Below are 21,314 nucleotides of genomic sequence, written 5' to 3'. Positions count from 1 at the left end.
GTTCTACTTTGTTTCATATTCATGTGGTGATCAAGGTAATGTTACCAGCCATGCACACCACAGACATTTCCCACTAAGTTGTCTCACCAATTCTCAAATAAGATTAAAGATCACATCACTGAAATATCGTCTTCTTTTCAGATTGTAAACATTTTAATCAAAGTATAGTGTAAAATGGGCAAATTGAATCCTATTGCAAATGAAAAAGAATAAAAGGAACTAAAATTTATACAGTAAGTTCCTCCCACCCCTTCTGAGATGTGTCAGGCCAGTGGGTCTGAAATAGAGTTATATAGATAAATCGGTAATTTCTATACAGGATCCTGGTGAATAGATGCCTTAATAAAGGTACTTTCACTTCATTCGGGGTTGACTGATTATTAACATTAGTTTGGCACACAGAATTTCATCTGACCTTTCTAAATAATCTATAATCCTGCGGACAAAAAACTATCATAACTTAAAAATCTATGGTAAATTATTCATAAATATTTCTCCGGGGGTCTTATAATGTAATTTGTAACATAACTTTACGTCATACCATTTGTTCGTTAATTATAGGCTTACATTTATCTAGAGGAGATTTTCTGTAAATTTTGTGTTTCAATAATTACTTTTACTTTAAAATCCTTCATATTAAAAACTAGTTAAACTACCACCAAAAGAAAATTGGACACAAGATGAGATGAATAAAAATGAATTTTTAATGGTGTCAAATTATCCTTTTGAGTGAACTACAAGCTGAGTTACACTTAAAGAAAGCATGCTGTGCACCTCATCACTTCCAGTGTGTCATGCAAGTAGGACCACATTACGTGCTGTGAGAATGAATGGAAACAGAATGGCCTTAAGGGACACTTTGGCTGTCTGTTTAGCACTGATTTGTATGTTTCTAGCAAGCCTCAGCCTTTATCTACATGACCCATAAAATACTAAGTTTGATTCTATGTATAACTCATTCTGTCTTTTAGTACATGCTTGCTGCAAAGTTTATCTTTAGTTATCTGTATCCTGGGTTCACAGCATTTTTTTTTTTTAAAAGAATCAGGTATCATTTAATAGTCTTTCTTAACCGTAGAACTTCACTCATCATATTACTGGAGGAAGAGTCCTGTAGGTTATGAAAAATGTTGGAAATATTTAACATAGAGTTGGCTATTTATTTGTGATGCAGGCATGTGGTTGTAATGACTTATTTTCATCAGAAATACAATGTCAGATACATAGCTGTCTGTCTGTCTGTATCTATCTTCCTACCTACCTACCTGCCTACCTATCTATATATCTTTCTATCTAATGTTAACCTTTGGCCTAATTTTTTCTTTGGCTTTCTGTATTGTTTAAAAAATTATTTTAAGAGCAGAGCTGAATGGGATGACAGAATAATACCCCAGTACCCTTTTTAGAACATTGCTGTCCTATATATTGCCTCTGGAAGCGGTTTTGTTTTGTTTTTCCCAGTGCTCAAGTCAGTTTACCTTTTGCATACCTTTCTGAACTGTTTTTCAGTTTTTATGCCAATTGCAAAACCTTTTAGGAAAATCAGTCAGCCACTTTATTTTTGCATGTAATGACTAGGTAAATATTAAATGCCCCTCACTCAAAGAGAACAGAATTTAAGAGAACTCTTGAGTAACGTTTGAAATTCAATTTTCCTGTCGTCAATAGCCATTTTGACATTTTTACCAGTCCACCTAAATTTTTTTTCCTGGGAAATATTCATCACTATTCAAAGGTTATGTTACTCGATTATATAAATGAGTTTCCTGCTTCCCTTTACCACAGCATGGGATGACTTAGTGTGCTCAGTTCAGCTCCAGAGTACATATATGGAAGCCCTACACTACCATTCCACAAGCATTCTGCAGGATCCTGGTGGTGGGGTCTCCAAAGAGTAGTAGAAACTTGGATGTGTCTCTAGATGGAGCTAGATCCTGTTCCCATTCCTCAGCAGAGGGAAGAGATAGTAACAAGGTGCTGTGAAGTTTGAACACTTGTGCGAAAGTTAAGTCCTCAGGACCATTGTCCTGCCCATGACATGTCTAGACGTGTGTGAGTGCCATGCATGTGACCTTTCTCTTAGTCTACTGTGCCCAGTGGACTATCTCAGAATTCGTTGAGGTCAAGAAATCACATGCCCATCTTTCCAGCACCATAGTTCTTTTTACTTTATTACCTTCATTTTCAACCTTTAATATATAAATAAGGATTTCCATAAGGCTACAAGCCTTTTAGATAAGAATCTAAATATAAAAAAAAGTTACCTTCCCTATCTGCTAAATAGGGCTTAGAAAGATGACTAAGTCCTTTGAGATATTTCTACTGAGGACGAGAAATATCCACATTTGAAGTGAGTCGATTGTTTTCATGTTCACATCAATAACAGCAAGAGTTGCCGAAAGAGAGAACGCAAAAATGAGCAGACAGAAGAAAGGACAAAGGAATGAAAAGCCAACAGAATTCATGCTAAAAAATAAGTGACTGCTCTATACCTTGCAGCATTCAAGTGAAGAAAACAAAAAAATGAAAATGAATTTTGGTCAGTATGATACAGTCATTTGTCAGTATTATTGATCAATATGTATTAATATTATAGCTTGACATAAACTGTACTCATGGTTCTTGTGTATCAGTGAGTCCCTTATTCAAATACACTAGTACTTAACTGTACTTATTTTGTATAGAATTTCTGTGATTTAGTTAATTTTATATGTATCCCCAAAATGAGCACATCAGAAGCTTAGAGATGGGAAATGATTTGGCCTAAAGTCATGTGACTGTTGCTAAGTACTAATACTGACATTTGAACTTGGTCTGTCTGGCTCTATGTAACACCATTTCCCCTACAGCTGTAAACATGAGAGTGCTTTACCGGTATCTAATATGGAGCTCCTATTTCACTATAGATCTTTCTTATATTTATGCATATGAATATTTAAAGATTCTTTTCTTTTAATTTTATATATAGTATTTTGCTTGAGTATTTCTTCTGTGCCCCTTATGTATGCAATGCCCAGAGAAGCCTGCAGAGAGTGTCAGAAGCCCTTGAGCTGGAGTTAGAGACAGTCATTAGCTTCCTTGTGGGTGTTGTGAACTGCACATGGGTCCTCTGCAAGAGCAGTAAGTTGTCTTAACAACTGAGCCATCTCTCTAGCCCCACATGTATGTATTTTAAAATATAGCATGAGCACACAGAACAGCATGTACTCTGAGCCCCACATCCCTGGTGAGATATCGTGAGCTTACACTTATTCCATGTTGCTTTCCTCTCTTCAAAGGGGAAGGAGTTCAGTGGCATTTTTATTTTTATAAGGCAGGGTTTTTATTTTTGTCCATGTTTGTGTTATTAACATTTGGTCTTGATGGTGGGCCCTGCCTCTGCACTGTAGATGCTCGGAAACACTACTGGTATTAAGCTTCCAGGTGCACATGGCCACCATCTGCCAAAGCTTACTGACCCAGTACATGACCACTGCTCTGGTGCATTTATCTCATTTTAAATCAATAACAAATTGGGAGTTGCATATCAAGATAAGAACCTCAATGATCAGAGAAGTGGTGATAAGCGATCAATGTCTTCCTATCTCCTTCATCCAAAGGGACTGAAATCCTCTCTTATCGCCCCCCCCCTCCCACACTACTTCTGGACTCTATCTTCCCTCAGTCCTCCAAAACCTCTGGTTAATTTTGGTTAGTTAGTGGGTAGCTTTGCCCTCTGATTTGAAACAAACTTTATTGTCAGAATGCAATCAGGACTATCACACAACACTGCTCTAAAGTCAATGTGAAGGGACCTTACTGCAAATGCAACCCAGCTGCCCAGTTTCTGTCTTGCATGTTAGAGATTTCAAGCCACTAAGGACTTAGCTCTTGTCTTACCAAAACCAGGCAGGTGCGTTGCTGAGGTAACAAGTCCCAACTGGATCCACATAGCAATCTCTTTGCTCTCTAGGTCAGGTGTTCTCATGACTGCAGCTTGGAATTCTGGGTAGCTTCAGTGTTCCAGAAGCACATTCACATGCATATTCAATCACTGCAGCAGGGGAAGAGAACGCAGGGAATCATGCATGCAGTTTTAAATGTACCCAGTGGGAAGTGGCACTTGTCACTTAAGCTCATTTATTAACAAAAGCGAGTTGAGTGGGACACGTCTAAAGTTAGACGATTGGTCCTCCATCTTTGAAGGGAATACCAAGAGATGCTGGTGAATATGAATAATGTGCACCACTAACCTCAGTTAATTCCTGTATGATGTGATTCTGGAATTTGAAATACAGTATCTATCCCTTCATTCTGGAGAGAATGTATATGTGAAGAATAAGCTTATATGTGAATTTGATTATATAAATGTGTTAAATTATACATTCATTATGCTTGCTGGTTTGTGAAGTATTTACATTTTTGGTAGCATTTACATGTAAGATAATAGATTTTTTGATTAATGGCTATGATAAGCTTCATTTTTTTTTTTTTTTTTGTTCTTTACATGTCTTTTGATAAGTTTTCATTATCTTTTTGGGTTAAATATACTTTTCATTGTCCTAGAGTTTGTTCTTATTTTTTACACCAGAATCATTTTCTTTCTGTTACTTTTCTTCTTGTCTGTTGCAAGTACAAACAAAACTCTTATTTGTTTTTTCCTTCACCTGCGTATCTTAATCTGAATGATTTAAGGACTTCATCGAGTCTCTAGAGAAGCATTTCTGAAGATTTAAAATTTGAATAAGCAACATCACCCAGGAAATTGTTGGGTATTGGAAGTTCTCAACTTAGAGCTACAGAGTGAGAAAATTAGCTTGGGGCTCAGCCTTGAGCAATTTTAGACGTAGAATCATACTTGACAAAATAATGGCAATATTCTTTCTTTCTGTCTGTTTTTCTCTCTCCTGATAGCTGATATTTTTAAAGAAAACTGATACTGCCCTCTCCCTTTAAGTCACCTGTCTTAGTGTTCTATTGCCGTGAAGAGACACCATGGAAAAACATTTAATTGTGCTGGCTTACTGTTACTGATTTCTTTAAAATGTTTATTTTAAACCTACAAAATAGAATATAAGATACACACCGAGGTGGCTTACACGCTGCTGCAGAAAACCCCCAGCACCAGTGCTTCTTGGCTCTCGTAAAAGCCCACCCCCTCTCTTCGCCATGTTCATCCCTAATGTAAACCCTGACCCTTGGACCAAAGCACTCTAATTGGCTAGAGGACTGATGACAGGGTTCCCATGGCATTTCCCCCTTTTTGTGTAATTAAGTGGGAAAGGGTCTAACTCTAACATAGTAAAATTGTATACAATAAAAATTATTATCAATTATTGTCCAGATAGAAAGGAAAGGTAGTAACCTTAAAAAAGATGAAACTACATACAACAAGAATAATTATCAAGTAAAAAATACATTCTCAATGTCTAGTCCATAAGTAATTGGCAAATTCATAAAGTTTACTCCATTAACATTAATCATCCTCTTCTGAAGAGTTCAAAATTTTGTACCTAATATACCTTTTGCCAAGGTTGGGGAGAACTGTAACTGTCTAGTCTTCAGCCCAATCAAAGACCTGAGAAGGAAATAATATTACCTGAGTAAACAGGAAGTGCAAATAAGCAACTTCAAAAATTATGAGAAATGACAGGAATAGCTGGCTGCCTCAACAGTCACCAAAAGTTTCTCTGCAACGTCGAGGCTTCCCTTTTTGGCCTGCAGGCCTAGAATATCTGATAGACTCTTTTAGAAGCAGGACATTTTGGGGTAGTGTCCCATCCTGTCTTGACAAATTTCAACAGTCGACTTTCTTTGTGTCCTCTTGTCCAGCTTGGACAGCATACTGTCGTCAGTCAAGGCAAGGGCAGTTTCTTTTCCTAACGGCTAGCTTATGCCACAAAGAAAGCAAACTCTATGTAGAGTTTCTTCGATGTCCATCCTCTTTTAAAAGTAGTTAAGTGTTACCAGGAGCAGTCATGTCTGAAGTTGAGAATAGTAGAAGTTATTAAAATGTTTCAAGTGCTATACTCAGTAGGTTTGAAGATTACCTATCTATCTGAAATGTATCTCTGTATATCTAGAAAACCTAACTAACATCACTATAAGGCCGTTAGATATGGGTGACTATTAACCTGTATTTCTTTATTATCCTAAATAGTTTTTAAGGACTAAAACTTCACATTGTGTAATTAGACAAGCTGTATAGGTACGAGCTGTATAGGTAATACCTTAAGCAAAAATAGAAGGAAAGGAACAGTATAAGGATGATAACCTTAAATTTGTATCAATATACAAAAATCCATACCAATGTAAAATATTTAAGACTAGTTGTTGCTTTTTTAAAAAAGTAGATTCAATAATCTTCCTTTTTATCTTATTATATCCCCCTTTCTTGTTGACCATATCCAATAACAACTTGTAACCAACCCCTCACCCACACATACTCGATGACAAATATCCATAACCCAGTGAAAGACCAAAAGCTATCCATCCTGTTTGGAGTTGTGGGTGTCATGTTCTTAAAATTACTTCCTGTAGTCTAGGTGGGGAGGGGGTGATTGCGTCTCTAGGGGACCTGAAAAAACAGAAACAATGGTCAAGTCCTGGAAGAACATCATTTGAGATTAGTGCATGAGTGTGGATTATCTCAGCTAGCCACCTTGGAATTGTCCTGAGTAGTTTGTAGTCCAAAGATGATCTTTGGATAATGTTTATCAGATTAGTGGCATTATCACAGTCCAGGAAAAATCATCTTTGTGGGGCCCCATTATCCTTTTGGAGACTTCAGACATTGTTAGGAATGTTTATCGTTCACTGTAGAAAACTTAAAGATACTAAATGCTATATGCTGTAAATCTCAGGGAGGGTAAAGGACCATGATATATTAAATATATCTTGGATATCCAGGCATAATTCCTAAATATCTGTTTGAACTTAAGCCTGAAATCATGTATAGGAAGCTACATGAAACCTAAGGTTAGAATTAGTACTTTGTAATATCATTAATGTATAAACAAATTTCAAATTTTGAGATAGTACTTATACCTTCAAAAACGTTTTAAGGATTTAAAATAAATTAGAGGGCTATGTTATTAGTGACAATATAATGGTCCCTAGATTTTGGTTTTCTTCTGTTCCATACCAGGTGGCTATTTTGATATGAATTTTCTTTTAACAAACATGGTTGGGTTTAGAGAAGGAGCGAGCCACACTCTAACTCCAAAGCCAGCTTTGGTTTTTAATTGAGTCAAGACTACATAAAGACCACCTGTTTAACATGTCTGTAGAGACCAGCAAAAATAGACATTTTGAAAGGTGTATGAAATTTTACCCTGTAGGGAGTATTATATACCATTAGGTAAGATTACTCCTTTTCGATGATTCATTTGTTCAAAGCTCTTTAGATTCCTCAATGAGATGTTTTCATTTTTCTGGAAAGACAAAAACAAAACCCTGCCATGACCCTAATTTGGTGAGTTCTCCCTTTCATCAGGTTGAATCACCACATTGATTATCACCTCTCCTAATCAAGAGGTCTCTTCTGTTCAAATTGAATCAATTTTGATGACATCCATGACTTTTCTACTCCTGTGAAAACAAAAGCAAACCTTTTCCCCAATGTAACACATATCCTGGTTTCCATTCTGAAGTCAGCACATCTTTAAAGTATATCAGCTGATTTAGTTCAGTTTTTTTTTCTATTATCCATCCAATGTCTTTCTGCAGCTGTTGTTCCCTTTTCATTAGCATTTAGAAAATTTAAAGTCAATAAAGCATTGTTGAATCTATGTTTAAGGGTTATTATTACCCTTTTTTGTTTATTAAGCATTTCTTTTAAAGTGCAATTAGATCTGCCTATAACATCTTGTCCTGTAGGATTGTGTGGTATACCTGTAATATGTTTTATGTTGTAACATGCAAAAAGCTGTTTAGTTTTACTAGAGACATATGCTGGAGCATTGTAAGTCTTGTATAGATATTCCCATGATGGCCATAAACTTCTAATAGATGTATAATTACAGAATCTGCCTTTTCAGAACTCAAAGCAGTTGCCCATTGAAATTCTGGATACTTACATATGGCATGGTGTACATATTTTAATTTTCCATACTCTGCAAAATGAAACACATCCATTTGCCAAATTTCATTTCTTTGAATACCCTTTGGGTCAATTCCTTAAGGTAGTGGAGTTTGGTTATACAAAGAACAAGTAGGACATTTCCTTGGCTTGTTGCCAAGTGATAGTTTGTTTTTAAAACCCTTGCTATTAACATGGTGTTTCTTACAAAATTCTGAGGCTTCTAGTACATATCCTACTAATAGCTGGTCAATTTCATCATTTTCTTGTGATAGAGGACCTGGTAGACCTGTATGGGATCTGATATGTGATTTTTATATATGGGATGATTTCTATTCCTGATTGTTTTCTGTAGTTGTATAAATAACAAAGTTAATTCCGAATCATCAGGAATAAGTTCAGCGGTTTAGAGATGTAAAAGAACTCTTTCTGCATATTGAGAGTCAGTAACTATATTAAGAGGTTCTGAAAAATCTAATAATACCATGAGAATAGTATGTAATTCTGACTTTTGAACAGAATCATAAGGGCTTTGAGCCACTTTACTTAAATTTTCTGATATATAGCTGCTTTTCCCGATTTATTTGCATCAGTATAGAATGTAGGTGCTCCAGATATTGATGTTCCCTGCACAATGTGAGAAAAGACCCAATTAGTTCTTTTTATAAATTGAAGTCTCTTACTTTTGGGATATCACTTGCCAGTCTCTCCTAAAAAACTACTCTAAGCTCTTTGCCAATGTTCATTTTCTGTCCACAATGAGGAAATTTCCTCACTCTTAAAAGGTACTACGATTTCTGTTGAGTCCATTCCTGCTAATTGATGAAGTCTTAATTTTCCTTTCAAGATCAATTCAGAAACTTAAAAAAAATAGTATTGTCTCTTATATCCTTAAAAAAATGCAACTTTTCCTCATCAGATTAAAAGATTACTTGTACTTCACTAATACATGTTGTATGCAGATACTGAGATCTCAAGTTAGAGCAGCAGTAATTGTTGATCCCATTCATTCTTTTAGAATTCTACCAAATATCTGGCTGGGTAGCTGCCCTCGCCAACTAGAACATGTGACCATCAAACTGAAGCATGAATTAGGAATTACAGCTGTCATGAATTTCCAGACCGAGTGGGATATCATCCAGAATTCTTCAGGCTGTAACCGCTATCCTGAACCCATGACTCCAGACACCATGATGAAGCTGTACAAGGAAGAAGGCTTGGCCTACATCTGGATGCCCACACCAGACATGAGCACTGAGGGTGAGGGTCAGAAGAAGCAGTCTAGTTCTTTGCTGGACTTGTTTCAGAGACATGCTTATTGTCTATCTTTTAGTCATCTGTAATTGAATGTGTTAAATATTAATTATAAAGATGGAATTAATTCAAGGGTTTGGAGTTAATATGTCTTTAGACACTTTGACAGGATTCTGTTTTACATGGTTTCTTTAATTTTTTATACTATGTATACTGAATATATCCTTTATAATATATACATGTACTATAATATATATTTATTGTATATCTACTCTGTGTGTGGCATTATGCTGGTGTCAGGGAACAAGGAGTGTATAGTCCCTGAGGGATGGCAAGTGTTAATGGAATGAACAAAAATAGGAGTTTGAAAGCATAATGGGTTAGTTTTAAAGAATCGCACCTCTTCTGCAGAGCTTGAGTAGATGATCTAGAAATCCTTTTGAGGAAGTGGTGTTTGAGGTCATATCAAGGCAGTAACTGGTGAAAGGACAAGCTGGGAGAGAATGCAAGAAGGAGCGATTTCAAGACTCTGCCTGAGGTGTGCGAAGAGGATGTGGCATGTTATGGACTGAGAGACCAGTGTGGCTGAGGAACTGAGGATGTGGAAGTACCACCAGGATTTGGGCTACAGTAAGAATGTCAAACTGTTAGAGAGTAGCTACAGCAGGGGGAAGGATGAGAAACTGGAAAATGCCAAGGTTCTTCTTGCTTTAGTGTTTTCATCAAAAGTCTACTTCCATGGCAGCGCGGACAGCTTGGAGCTGTGTCTGGCCATCCAGTGAGGTGGGTGCAGTAAGATGGGTGATAATGTGAGAGATGAGGTGTGGGTGCTATGGGGAGGATGGTAGAGAGTCGTCACTGAATGATCAAGTACCAGAGAGCAGTCTTTATGAATGGGTTACCATGGTTGGTTGCTGCTTGGGAAGCGGAGACAAATAAGTCACAGTTGTGACATAAGTAGATGCAGTAAGGCCATCTCAAAACAAATTACAGTACAGGGGGGAGTGGACAATGAATAATATGATGTGCCCTGGGGTTTATGGCTTCCTTCTGAGGAGGGCAGGTAGGCAGGCTACATGAATTCTATGGCATTTGACGTGGGCCTGGCTTGGACAGAGATAGTGCAATGTGGGTCATAGGCACAGAAGCTTGGAGTTCTAGCAGAGCCATATATACATATGATAGACAGTTGCTGAGTTAGGGGTAACTTTTTAGGTAAGAGAACCACATCCTGATGACAGTATTAACAATGTGTCAGCAGAGGGCAGCAGAGAGCTGTAGAGAGTGCATTGGTTTGGGGAGGGAAGTGATTTGCTCTTCTGGGTGCCTCGCTAAGAAGCCAGAAAACATTTCTTCCCTCAGCTTTCTCTGTACCAGGTATGCTATGCCTCCAGCCCACTCATGATTGACATCCTTTAACTCACCAGGTTCTCAGCAGGTTCTAGGTAGACATTGTAGTCACCTCCGTTTTGCAGAGGGAGAGACAGGTACAAAAGGTTGTGTGTAGTGGGACCAGGTCTTCAGACTGGAAAGAGTCATGTCACAACCAGGTTTTGAGGGTGGCAGTCCGACCCACAGCACTGCTCCCCAAGCCAGGCTGTGAAGCAGCAACGACGTGTTTCTTCGTACACCTCAGCCAGACTATACAGATGGACATGATTTCAATGCCTTGTGTTCATGATTAGCTAGAGTTATGCAGAGCTGAGAATTGAGGGTCATAGCTTATCTTCCCAACAACCAGTGGTCTGTAAAGAAGAACACCTTGAGGACCGTAGGAAACCTGTGTCACTGGCCACTTTTGGCCCTTCAAAGATGTCAGCTGATCTTCCTGACCAGACACTATCCCCTCTGTAGATTTGAACTATACCATCATTAAAGAGAGATATAATTTATGTTCCCTGAGGTGGGGAGAGATATTGGCACTTTGGTTATTTCTCTTAGTCTTCTGATCATATGAATCTTGGCCTAGTTTAAGAGCCCTGCCTTTTCTCAAGACTAACCCCCAAACCAAATAGAAATCGCATCAGCTGAAAACTGGCTGGGTTTGCTCTGCACAGATGGGCTCTCTGGTTTTAAAACAGACACAGATTTGTTAGGACCCTTGTAGCCCACACAGAGACTTTGATTTGGCCTCTGTGGTTCTAATTTCACAGCATTGTTGCCCATCAGGGTAAATATGAGGGCAACGGGCAGGGAGCCATTGAGCTATTAATTCTAATTGCTGCTCACCCCTCTGCATCCCATGCTGTGCTAAATGAAGGGTCTGCTGACAAATAGGCAGTTTGTTCAGTAGTCTGGAGTCTATCCACTAGGACCCATTGGAGTTGTGTTCGAAGAATTTTGGGGGTGTCACTGGTCACCAGGTTACTGCATCTAAGGCCAGCTCCCATGTAGAGCTAGCACAGCAACAGGGTGAGAGCAAGAAGCACCCTCTGGCACCCCCAACTGCAGCAGGACAAACTGACACTGAATAGAGTCTTCCTTTACTTCAGTTGAACCTGGAGAAGTGATCAAAGACTTAACTCTTCCTGAGTGCTAGGGTGATGGTCTACCAACAGATTAGTCTATGGAGCTCACAGTTATAAACCAATGCACATACAGATTAATCCACCGGGGTATTTTTAGAACTCTAGGGGAGAGATGGGATCCGTCTGGAAGCATTCTGAGCTGCTGTGTACTGCCGTCAGGTTAAGTCTGCAAAGGAGAGTGTGTTAGACTCAATTGTCGCAGACCTGCTACAATCAATTGTCTTGCCCATACTCCCTGTTGTACATTTTGTATAATGCTCAGACATCATCCTCTTCATTTCTTCTTTTGTAAAATGTGGTTTGTCTCTTTCACCTGGGAAATGAAAACTCTCTGAATTCCAGTACTTACCTTGGTGAAATAAACTGCATTTGCTCATTAGAACTCCCTTCTCAGGGGAAGTCAGACTCAGGGTTGATCTCTGTTCCAGGAACAGCCTCTTCCCTTCCCAGTGAGCTCTAAGATTCCGGCTGTTGTTTAGTTACCACAGCCTCGGTCGGTCACTCTCTCATTCAGCAGGCTGAATTCATCTCTTTCTTTATGCAGAGATACTGACCATGGGACCAGAAGCTGGGCAAGCTGGAGCTTTCTAGGCATTGAGTAGCTTGGAATATGGGCAGGTTAATTCCTGTATTAGATAGACACCCAAAGGTGGGAATCTCTACTAACTAGATTATAGTGGACTGTAGGATTAGTCACAAGTTTTTTTAAATAGTTTATTAATTCATAAAATTAATTTTTTGAGAATTAGAATTTTATAAAACAGAAGTTTCATAAAACATATCTTGATCAGACTCACCCTCACTCCTCCCTGTAATTCCTCCCAGATCCACCTGCATGCACACCTTCACCTTCTACCCTTCCCACATTGTATTCTCTTTTGTTTATTTTGTGAATAACTCAAGGGGTCTGTTTTGTGCTGACCATATGGTGCAGGGCCATCCTCTGCAGCCTGGTCAAACTACAGGAGACATGTTTGTGAAGAAAACTGACTGCCTAGAAGCTGTCATGGGCCCATAGCTCCTCAGTTAGGGGTGGGAGTTCTCTAAGTTTCTAGTGAAGGATGTTACAGATAAGATGGACTCTCATCTATACTATAGCTCAAAGGTGGAAAACAAGTCTGTCTAAGTAAAATAACAATGTGTACAGTTATATATTGCCACTCCCCCCCGACCCCCGACCCCAGGGTAAGAAAGGAAAGATGTGCATGCATGGTGTGGATTTCTTTCTTGGTCAACCTTAGACAAAGCAAAGCATCCCCTAGGGGTTTCTGCCCTCCCTTATTTCAGGTCCTAAGGTGTCAGATACTAAAAATATCTTCTTCTTTTTTTTTTTTTTTCCTATTAATAACCTTAGCTTGTTCGACACCTACTTCCCTTTTAGGAAGTGTTTAGTCACCTCAGACTTAGATTAGCCTGTATCAGGTTTGGAACACCAGGTAGAACAGAGACGTCTAATGGTGTCTCAGATCAAACAAGTGGTGCTGCTTTGCTGTTGTTCCTTGTTTGGTTGTTAGTGAGGTATTTAATGATTGTTGAGCGAGCATCTACTCACACCCAATGCTTGTTTTAAATTTCAAGGGGAGAAACACAGATGGTGGAGTGTTTTGGTTGACCTACATAAGGTTTGTAATTTTTTCAATTTAGTTAGCAACATTTAAAAGCTAGAATATTTTCCATAAAAAAGAATCTGGGAGCTGGGGAGATGGCTGGTGGTTAAAAGCACATGTTGCTCCTGCAAAGCACTCTCGTTTGGTTCCCAGCACCCACATAGTAGCTCACAACAGTCAGTCTGTAACAGTTTCAGGGGATCTGACACTCTCTTCTGGCTTCTACTGGTTCAAGGTACGAATAGGGTACACGTATAAACCTGGAGGCAAATACTCATGCACATAAGATAACAAGTAAACCTTTAGAAAAAGAATCTGATTTTTTTTTTTTTAACCTTACTGTTTAAAGGCTGGAAACTTATCAAATTAAGTTTCATGTGAAACACACACACACACACACACACACAAACACACACGGAGGTGAAATGTAACTTTGTGTGCTCTGGTTGACACAGACTCTCTTGTACAGTGAGGAACCTCTTTTCATTCCTTGGTTTCTCAGGCTCTCTGCACTGTTAGAGCTGGGAAGACACTGAAGTTCCACAGGGTCACAGCAACATGGAGGGATTTTGAGAATCCAGACTGAGATGAGAGAAAGTGCCAGCAACCAGGTAGATTAGGAAGGAGCACGGAACGGAGGCGTCGGAGTCAGGTTGGCAGCATTTGAGAGGCCACTTCAGGATTTCAATGGGCCAAGTCTCTGCCTTGGCTCCTTCATGTAAATATTGACAGTGACAGTCAGCACCTGTGGTAGGACACCCTCAGATACACAGGATTCCATTCCTAACTCCTAAGCTGTGGACTTGCTTCTTTATTTATTGAAAATAGAATTTTTCATACAATATACTTCATTATGGGCTCCCCTCCCCCACCTCCTTCTAAAGCCTTCCCGCCTCCCCACCCATCCAAATCCTCAACCTTTCTCTCTCTCCTTAGAAAACAAATAGGCATCTAAAAAATAAAATAAGATAAAGTAAAAACAAACCAGAATAGGACAAAACAAACAGGAAAAAAAATGGAGTGGTGGTGGGGGGAAAAAAAAGCACAAGAGGCACAGAGAGGCACACACATTCACACACAGAGAACCCATAAAAAGACAAAACTGGAAACTGTAATATATAAGCAAAAAATATGTAAGCTTAAAAAAAGCCCAGGCAAAGCATTCTCATTCCCCCCGCCCTCTCTCTCTCTCACACACACACCCTCCCAAAATGCCATTGAGTTAGGTGTTTTTGTTGTTTTTTCCATCCTACGACTGAGCATGAAGCCTGTCCTTACATATGATCTGTATACCCAATGAGATTCCACTGGAGAAAACTAATTTTTCCCATGGAAGCGGTTATCAGTTGGAGATCTGGGTTAGGGTTGTGGCATGTGTCCACTCTTCCTCTCAGAACTGGGACGGTATCTGGGTTAGACTTATGGAGGCCCTATGCCACAGTCTATGTGAGTTCATATGTGTGTCAGTTCTAGAAGACATTGTTTCTTGGGTGTTTTCCACCCCCACTGACTCTTACAATCTTCCTACCTCCTTTTCCACAGAGTTTCCTTAGCCCTGAAGGGTGGGATTTGATGAAGACATCCTATTTTAGACTGAATGTTTCAAGGTCTCTCATTCTCTGCACAGTGTACAGTTATGGGTCTCTTCATTCATTCCCATCTATTGCAGAAGGGAGCCTCCCTGGATTATGGCTGAGCAAAGACACTGATCTATGAGTCTAAAGGAATGTCAGTGGGAATCATTTGATTGCTACATTCCTTAGCAGAAGAATGGTATTTTGTTTCCCCTCGGTCTGTGACCCCTGTAGTCTTAGGTCCCTGACCACCCAAGTAGTGTTGGGCATGGGTTCCATGTCATGGAGTGGGCTTTAAATCCAATTAGATGGCTGTTGGTGACTCCCACAACTTCTGTACCACTATTGCACCAGCACATCCTGCAGGCAGGACACCATTGTAGATCCCAGGGTTTTCCGCTGGGTTGGTCTTTACCTGTCTCCTCTGGTGGCCTGAAGAGTGCCTTCTAGTACCGTGAATGCTAGTCAGGACGGGTGAAGGCTTTAGGTAGGCACCACCTGGACTTCTCTGTCTTCAATGAGTTGGGTCTTCATCAATAGGGCCTTACTAGCAGTTTGTAGAGAATAACCAATCGCTTTGGTAATAGACTGGGTTGTTTGTGGGTTTCAGTGGAGCCCTTTGGCCAGCAACTCAATTATATGGAACCCATTCTTGGCATTGGCAGTTTCCTTTGCTGGTAAGAAATGTCTAGTTGGGCCTTTTTACTTGATAATTCCATTTAGATTTCCTTCAAATATGTACATATTTTAAGAAGCTTCTACTGTACTGTCAGTTTCCATATGACCCCTCAAATGGCCCTTAGGTTTGGCTCTCCCTCCCTGACCCTCCTTTATCCCCTTCCTTTCTTCCCTCCACCTCCCTGTTTGATCCTCCTATTCTAGTCCCCTCCCTATCCATCAGAGATATCTATTCTATTTTCCCTCCCTAGGGAGATCCTCCCTTTACCCCTAGTCCCTTCCTCCACACCTAACCTCTGGTTATACAGATTGTAGCCTGTTTATCAAAGACTTAAGAGCTGACATCCACATATAAGAGAGTATGTACCATATTTGGCTTTTTGGGTCTGGGTTGCCTCACTCATGATGATTTTTTCCTAACTCCTTCCACTTACCAGTGAATTTTATGATGTTGTTCTTTTTTAACAGCTGAGTAATATTCTGTTATATAAATGTACCACATTTTCTATTCACTCACTGGCCAACATCTAGGCTGTTTCTGGTTTCTCTCTATTATAAATAGAGCAGCCATGAACACAACTAAGCAAGTGCCTCTCTAGTTGGATGGAGAGTCCTTTGGGTATATGCCCAAGAGTGGTGTAGCTGGATCCTAGGTTAGGTACTGGTCTGTTCCCAGCTTTCTGAGGAACCATCACTGATTCCATAGCGGCTGTACAGTGTTCTTGCTTCTTGAATGATCTCCTGCAGATGGAAAGGAAAGGGGAAGTGTATTACATCACCTAGGCTGTTGGAGCAGAGCTGCCCTTTGGGAACATCTGTCTACAGAGTCCATCTGTGCTGTGGGATGTTCTGTATGTCACATGTGTTGCTGATTAGTCAATAAATAAAACACTGATTGGCCATTGGCTAGGCAGGAAGTGTAGGCGGGACAAGGAGGAGAATAAAGCTGGGAAGTGGAAGGCTGAGTCAGAGAGACACTGCCAGCCGCCATGATGAGAAACAGCATGTGAAGATGCCGGTAAGCCACGAGCCACGTGGCAAGGTGTAGATTAATGGAAATGGATTAATTTAAGCTGTAAGAACAGTTAGCAAGAAGCCTGCCACGGCCATACAGTTTATAAGCAATATAAGTCTCTGTGTTTGCTTGGTTGGGTTTGAGTGGCTGTGGGACTGGCAGGTGAGAGAGATTTGTCCTGACTGTGGGCCAGGCAGGAAAATTCAAGCTACACATCTGGATTGGTTCTGTGGAAGACACAGTCTGGCAGTTTGGTTAGCTGAGGTTCTGAGCCCCACAACTCCCACTACAAACAGCCACTCTGGTCTCTCCATAGATTGGACATTTGATTTAAAAAGTATATTTAAGGTATTCCTGTTAAATTCCTGCTGTGGCAACTATGACAGGGAGCTTGTCCAAGGGGACTAGTGGTGGCAGAACGGAAAGAAGCCATGGTTCCTAGAATTATCAGGGGCATTCTGATATATATGCCAGAAACTGCTCACAGACTTCACTGTGATGGAGCAGATCACACCCTTCTTAGCATAGTCACTCCAGCGTACTCTGGATGCTTGCCGCCTCTGATCCCTTGAGACAAGTGGTGGATCCAGCACACAGTCCTGTTACTGAGATTGCCAGGAGCAACCCACTGGCCCATGTGATGCTCTGGATATGGAGTGGCTCTGGGAGGGTCCCCTGTGTAACTGTGTGTCAGGCTACTCAGCTGAAACTAGAGGTGCAGATTGAGTGAAATTAACATCTGCGCCTCTGTGGAGCATCATGGGAGCTGGTGTGTGCCTAATGTAGATGTTTTTAGGGACTGGTATCAGGGGAGAGAGAAGGGGGAGAGGGAAGGAGGGAGGGAGGGGGAGAGAGAGAGAGTGAGAGAGAGAGAGAGAAACAGACAGACAGACAGACAGTTTGAGAGGTTGCCCTGTGTGCCCGCTCATACACATTTCCGTGAACACATTTCAGAACTGCTGGGTGGTGCCTGTAGCTTTCCGTCTCTTACTGAGGGGCTGACAGAAGTCAGGCAGGAAGACTGGAGCATCCTCATGGCTTTGCTGCAGGTTGCTTCTGTTTCAGGTCATGATAATCCTGAAGTTAGGTAGGGGACTGAGGGGACCTTGGAGCCATGGTGAGCTCCTGTGAAAACTCCACCTTCCTAGGCACAGGCTCCTGATTCCAAGGTCCTGACCTGGTCACTTCAGGGAGTTAGCACTTCTGAAGAGGATGCCCCAGGAGTGAAAGCCCCAGGGAGAATTCTAGGCTGCAGTGAAGATCTGCAGGTGAGGGAGGTGCAGCTCATCTCTTCAGTCATCCATCAGGAACCACAATATGGACACGAGACAGATGTTCTCTGTAGTCCTGAGAGATCCTCCTGGGGTCATTGTGTCCTTCTCTATGATGTACAGAGAAACTAGAGAATGCCAGTTTGTAAATGTATCATTTAAATCCAGTAATTCTGGGTAGTCACCCTCTTTCATTCCCTTCTGAAGTAATTTGCTGTCCACCAAAATACCAGGCAGATAAACACTCTCCCTAAATATCTCTGTAGCGAGAACCTCTGATCAGAAAGAATGGTCATCTCAGAGCTCAGAGGCTGGTGGTTGGTTACCCCTCTACCCAGCAGGATGCAGGAGCTGTTGGGGCTCAACAGGACACAGCATACTTCTCAGGATGAGGAGACATTTGATCATCAGAATAGCAGCCAGAGGACAGTAGCAACTATGATCACAACTCTCCAATAACATAGAAAGAAATCAAATCTGTGTCAGTATTCCCTGTATTGTGGGGGCATAAATGGTTGGGTATCCCACATGCACCACTGTAAGTTAGCCACTCAAGTACTTGAATGAAAATCAGCATCCTAAACTCTGTTGTAAATTGCATATATCTAATCAGTGAGTATGACTGAGTCGCTAACCCAGTGTGAACTAATTATGTGCTTTCCATTTGCCGGGAAGGACACTTTAGGAGTAAGAGATTGAGGGAGTCAGGATTTATCAAGTTTTCTTTGAAACCCTCTAAAACCACTGCCAAATCTCTGTGAATGCTTCTAAAAAGATGTTAAAATCCTTTCTTCTGACCCCTGTCCCCCCAAAACGTGGTCGTTAACATTGTAGAGAAATTTGCATCAATGGTGAAGCTGCTCAAAAAGCAGTAATATCCCTGGAATAGCTGGGGTCAAGTTCAGGTGCAGAACTGACTGTTGCCCCTGGGATGCTCTCTCCACCCTGGTATTCTTAGGTATTAAATTTGTTTTACTTCTTTCAATGAAAACAATAAATGAAGCAAACTGTCACACCCTATCTCCCCCGAGCTCAGGGTTCTGCTGCAGTGCATTGGTAGAATGTCTAGCTGTGACATGACAGTTTCTCTGTCCTCATAGGTTCCGTGCTTTCTCTCTCTAGGCCGAGTGCAGATGCTGCCACAGGCTGTGTGCCTCCTGCACGCCCTCCTGGAGAACGGACACACCGTGTATGTCCACTGCAACGCTGGGGTGGGCCGATCCACAGCTGCAGTGTGTGGCTGGCTCCACTATGTGATCGGCTGGAGTCTGCGGAAGGTGCAGTACTTTGTCATGGCCAAGAGGCCTGCAGTCTACATTGATGAAGACGCCTTGGCCCAGGCACAGGAAGACTTCTTTCAGAAGTTTGGGAAGATTCACTCTTCCATATGCAGCTTATAGGTGCCCAGCTTGCCTCTCATAGTTGTCTTAGTAAGGAACCAGGGGTGTGGTTAGTGGAAGGCATATATAGACAAAGACCCCATCGGAACTGAGGGGACTGTAGCCCTCAGGACCCCTGGGCATACCTCCTATTACAGCTTGGGAGGGCTTACCTTTGAAATATTTTTCAAAGGCAACTGCGTGCCAGGTGAGAAAAATTCAAAGTCAGCTGGGCAGCGGTGCAGTGGATGCCACAGTTGCTGCTCCACAGGCCCTGCATAGACTGTTATGGATTTGTGATGCTTTGGCATGCAGAAGCCGAGAGTGGTTATGTGGATTTTATCATTACTGTGAGTGTCACACACACACACAGCATGTACACACGTGCACAAACACATACAACGTTTTACTGACCTGAAATTATAGACATTTGCCAGTGGAAGGGAAAAGTATATAAACCTGAATATGACGCAGAAAGAGCTTGCCATGGGCATAAAACAACAGCTTTCTATAATTTTCTTTATTCCATTTCATAGTTGTCAATATCTCTGAGGCACCTCCTTATTTTCCTGTCCTCCTCACATGACAGCAGAAGTAGTTAGCCCTCTGTTTCTTCTGGCCTTCTAATTGCTATTTTTTCCCCCTCAAGACAGAGTTTGTACTACTCACTTTAGTATAACATAACACACAAAGGTCAGTCTTTAACTCATGGTGATCTTTCTGCCTCAGTCTCCCGAGAACTGGGGTTATGGTGTATGCTTCCATACTCAGCACCACCGTTTTTCAATTGAGTCTTTTTGAGCATAGCTGACTTGCCCAAGTCTCATGGTAAGTAGGAACAAGATGAAGTTTGTAATTCAATTTATCTGGCTCGGTGCTGCTTTCACTGCGTTTAGTTTTTCAGCAGACTGTCGTGGATGTAGCTTTGTCTGTCTCAGGTCACTATCCCTGGGGTTGTTTCTACAGTGAGAAATGGGACAATGTTCTGAACATTTCCCAAAGAATTTAGGAAAACCATTTTATTCTGTTCAACCTCCTTTAAGCTGTGGTGTGTGATCTCAAGGTCATGAGTGGAAGGAGCCTGAGGAGGCCATGTCCAGAGATCAGTGTTGGGCAGCTAGGGGCCGACCCTCAATTCAGTATAACACACATTGCTGTTCCTCCCAGACATGTGGTTTATTCCATTAGGTTTTATCAGAAGTACAAATATCAGCACAACTTTGCCTCCCAAGATAAAAAATGTAGAAACAGATCTGTGTTCCATCCCTAGGAAGACAGTCCCCAACTGACATATTAGGGCACAGAAGGGGACTTATCTTTAGTTGAGTGCCACTGTGTGCCAGTTGATTTCCTATGTCTAATGCCATCACAGTTCACTCTGGGATGGGTTATTGTGTCTGTTTAGATGGGGAAGTGAGGCCCAGAGAGATGAAAACACGTGTCAACTGCCATTGTCGTCGATGGAAGCCATGAGATGAGATGCAAAGCTAGGTTCGTCTCTCAGATCCCATACCATCAAAAGTTAAAGTGTGGTATTTAAATGTGTTTCTCTTCCTTATTTTAGAAACGTGTTAATAGATGGCAGAGATGGTGATTTGGGAGGCAGAGGGGACAAGAAGGCCACAGCCTGAGTTCTAGTAGTGTTCAGAATAGAGAGAGATGTCTCAGAATGAAGGCACTCAGAGGAGGTAGCGAGAGAGGGGTTGAGAGGGAGGGAGAGAGAAAGAGAGAGAGAGAGAGAGAGAGAGAGAGAGAGAGAGAGAGAGAGAGAGAGGGAGGGAGAGAGAGAGAGATGTCTCAGAATGAAGGCACTCAGAGGAGGTGGCATTTGTTTTGGATAGAGTACCCTACATGAAACATTTCTCCTACAGTTACAAAGTTAAGTCTAAAAACCAGTATTGAGGGATACCCGGCCTCTCCTACAAAATATAGCTAGATGCAGCACCTGT

At 41.1% G+C, this 21,314-nt stretch overlaps 1 protein-coding gene across 4 annotated transcripts in view; it reads left to right on the top strand.

The window, feature by feature from the left end:
- Epm2a (EPM2A glucan phosphatase, laforin) overlaps nucleotides 1-20,906 on the top strand; it is a 105,052-nt gene extending 84,146 nt beyond the window's left edge. For 3 of the 4 annotated variants that reach the window (XM_059272739.1, XM_059272741.1, XM_059272742.1), the window contains 2 exons: nucleotides 9,078-9,319; nucleotides 19,109-20,906. In XM_059272739.1, coding sequence (XP_059128722.1) covers nucleotides 9,078-9,319; nucleotides 19,109-19,386 — 520 coding nt within the window. In that variant the 3' untranslated portion in view covers nucleotides 19,387-20,906. The remainder of the gene's footprint in view (nucleotides 1-9,077; nucleotides 9,320-19,108) is intronic. The other variant, XM_059272740.1, reaches the window with a different exon arrangement.
- Nucleotides 20,907-21,314: the final 408 nt, after the last annotated feature.

This window comes from Peromyscus eremicus, chromosome 8b (genome assembly GCF_949786415.1).
Source record: "Peromyscus eremicus chromosome 8b, PerEre_H2_v1, whole genome shotgun sequence".
Classification (NCBI taxonomy): Eukaryota; Metazoa; Chordata; class Mammalia; order Rodentia; family Cricetidae; genus Peromyscus; species Peromyscus eremicus.
This window is presented reverse-complemented; position numbering and strand designations above follow the sequence as displayed.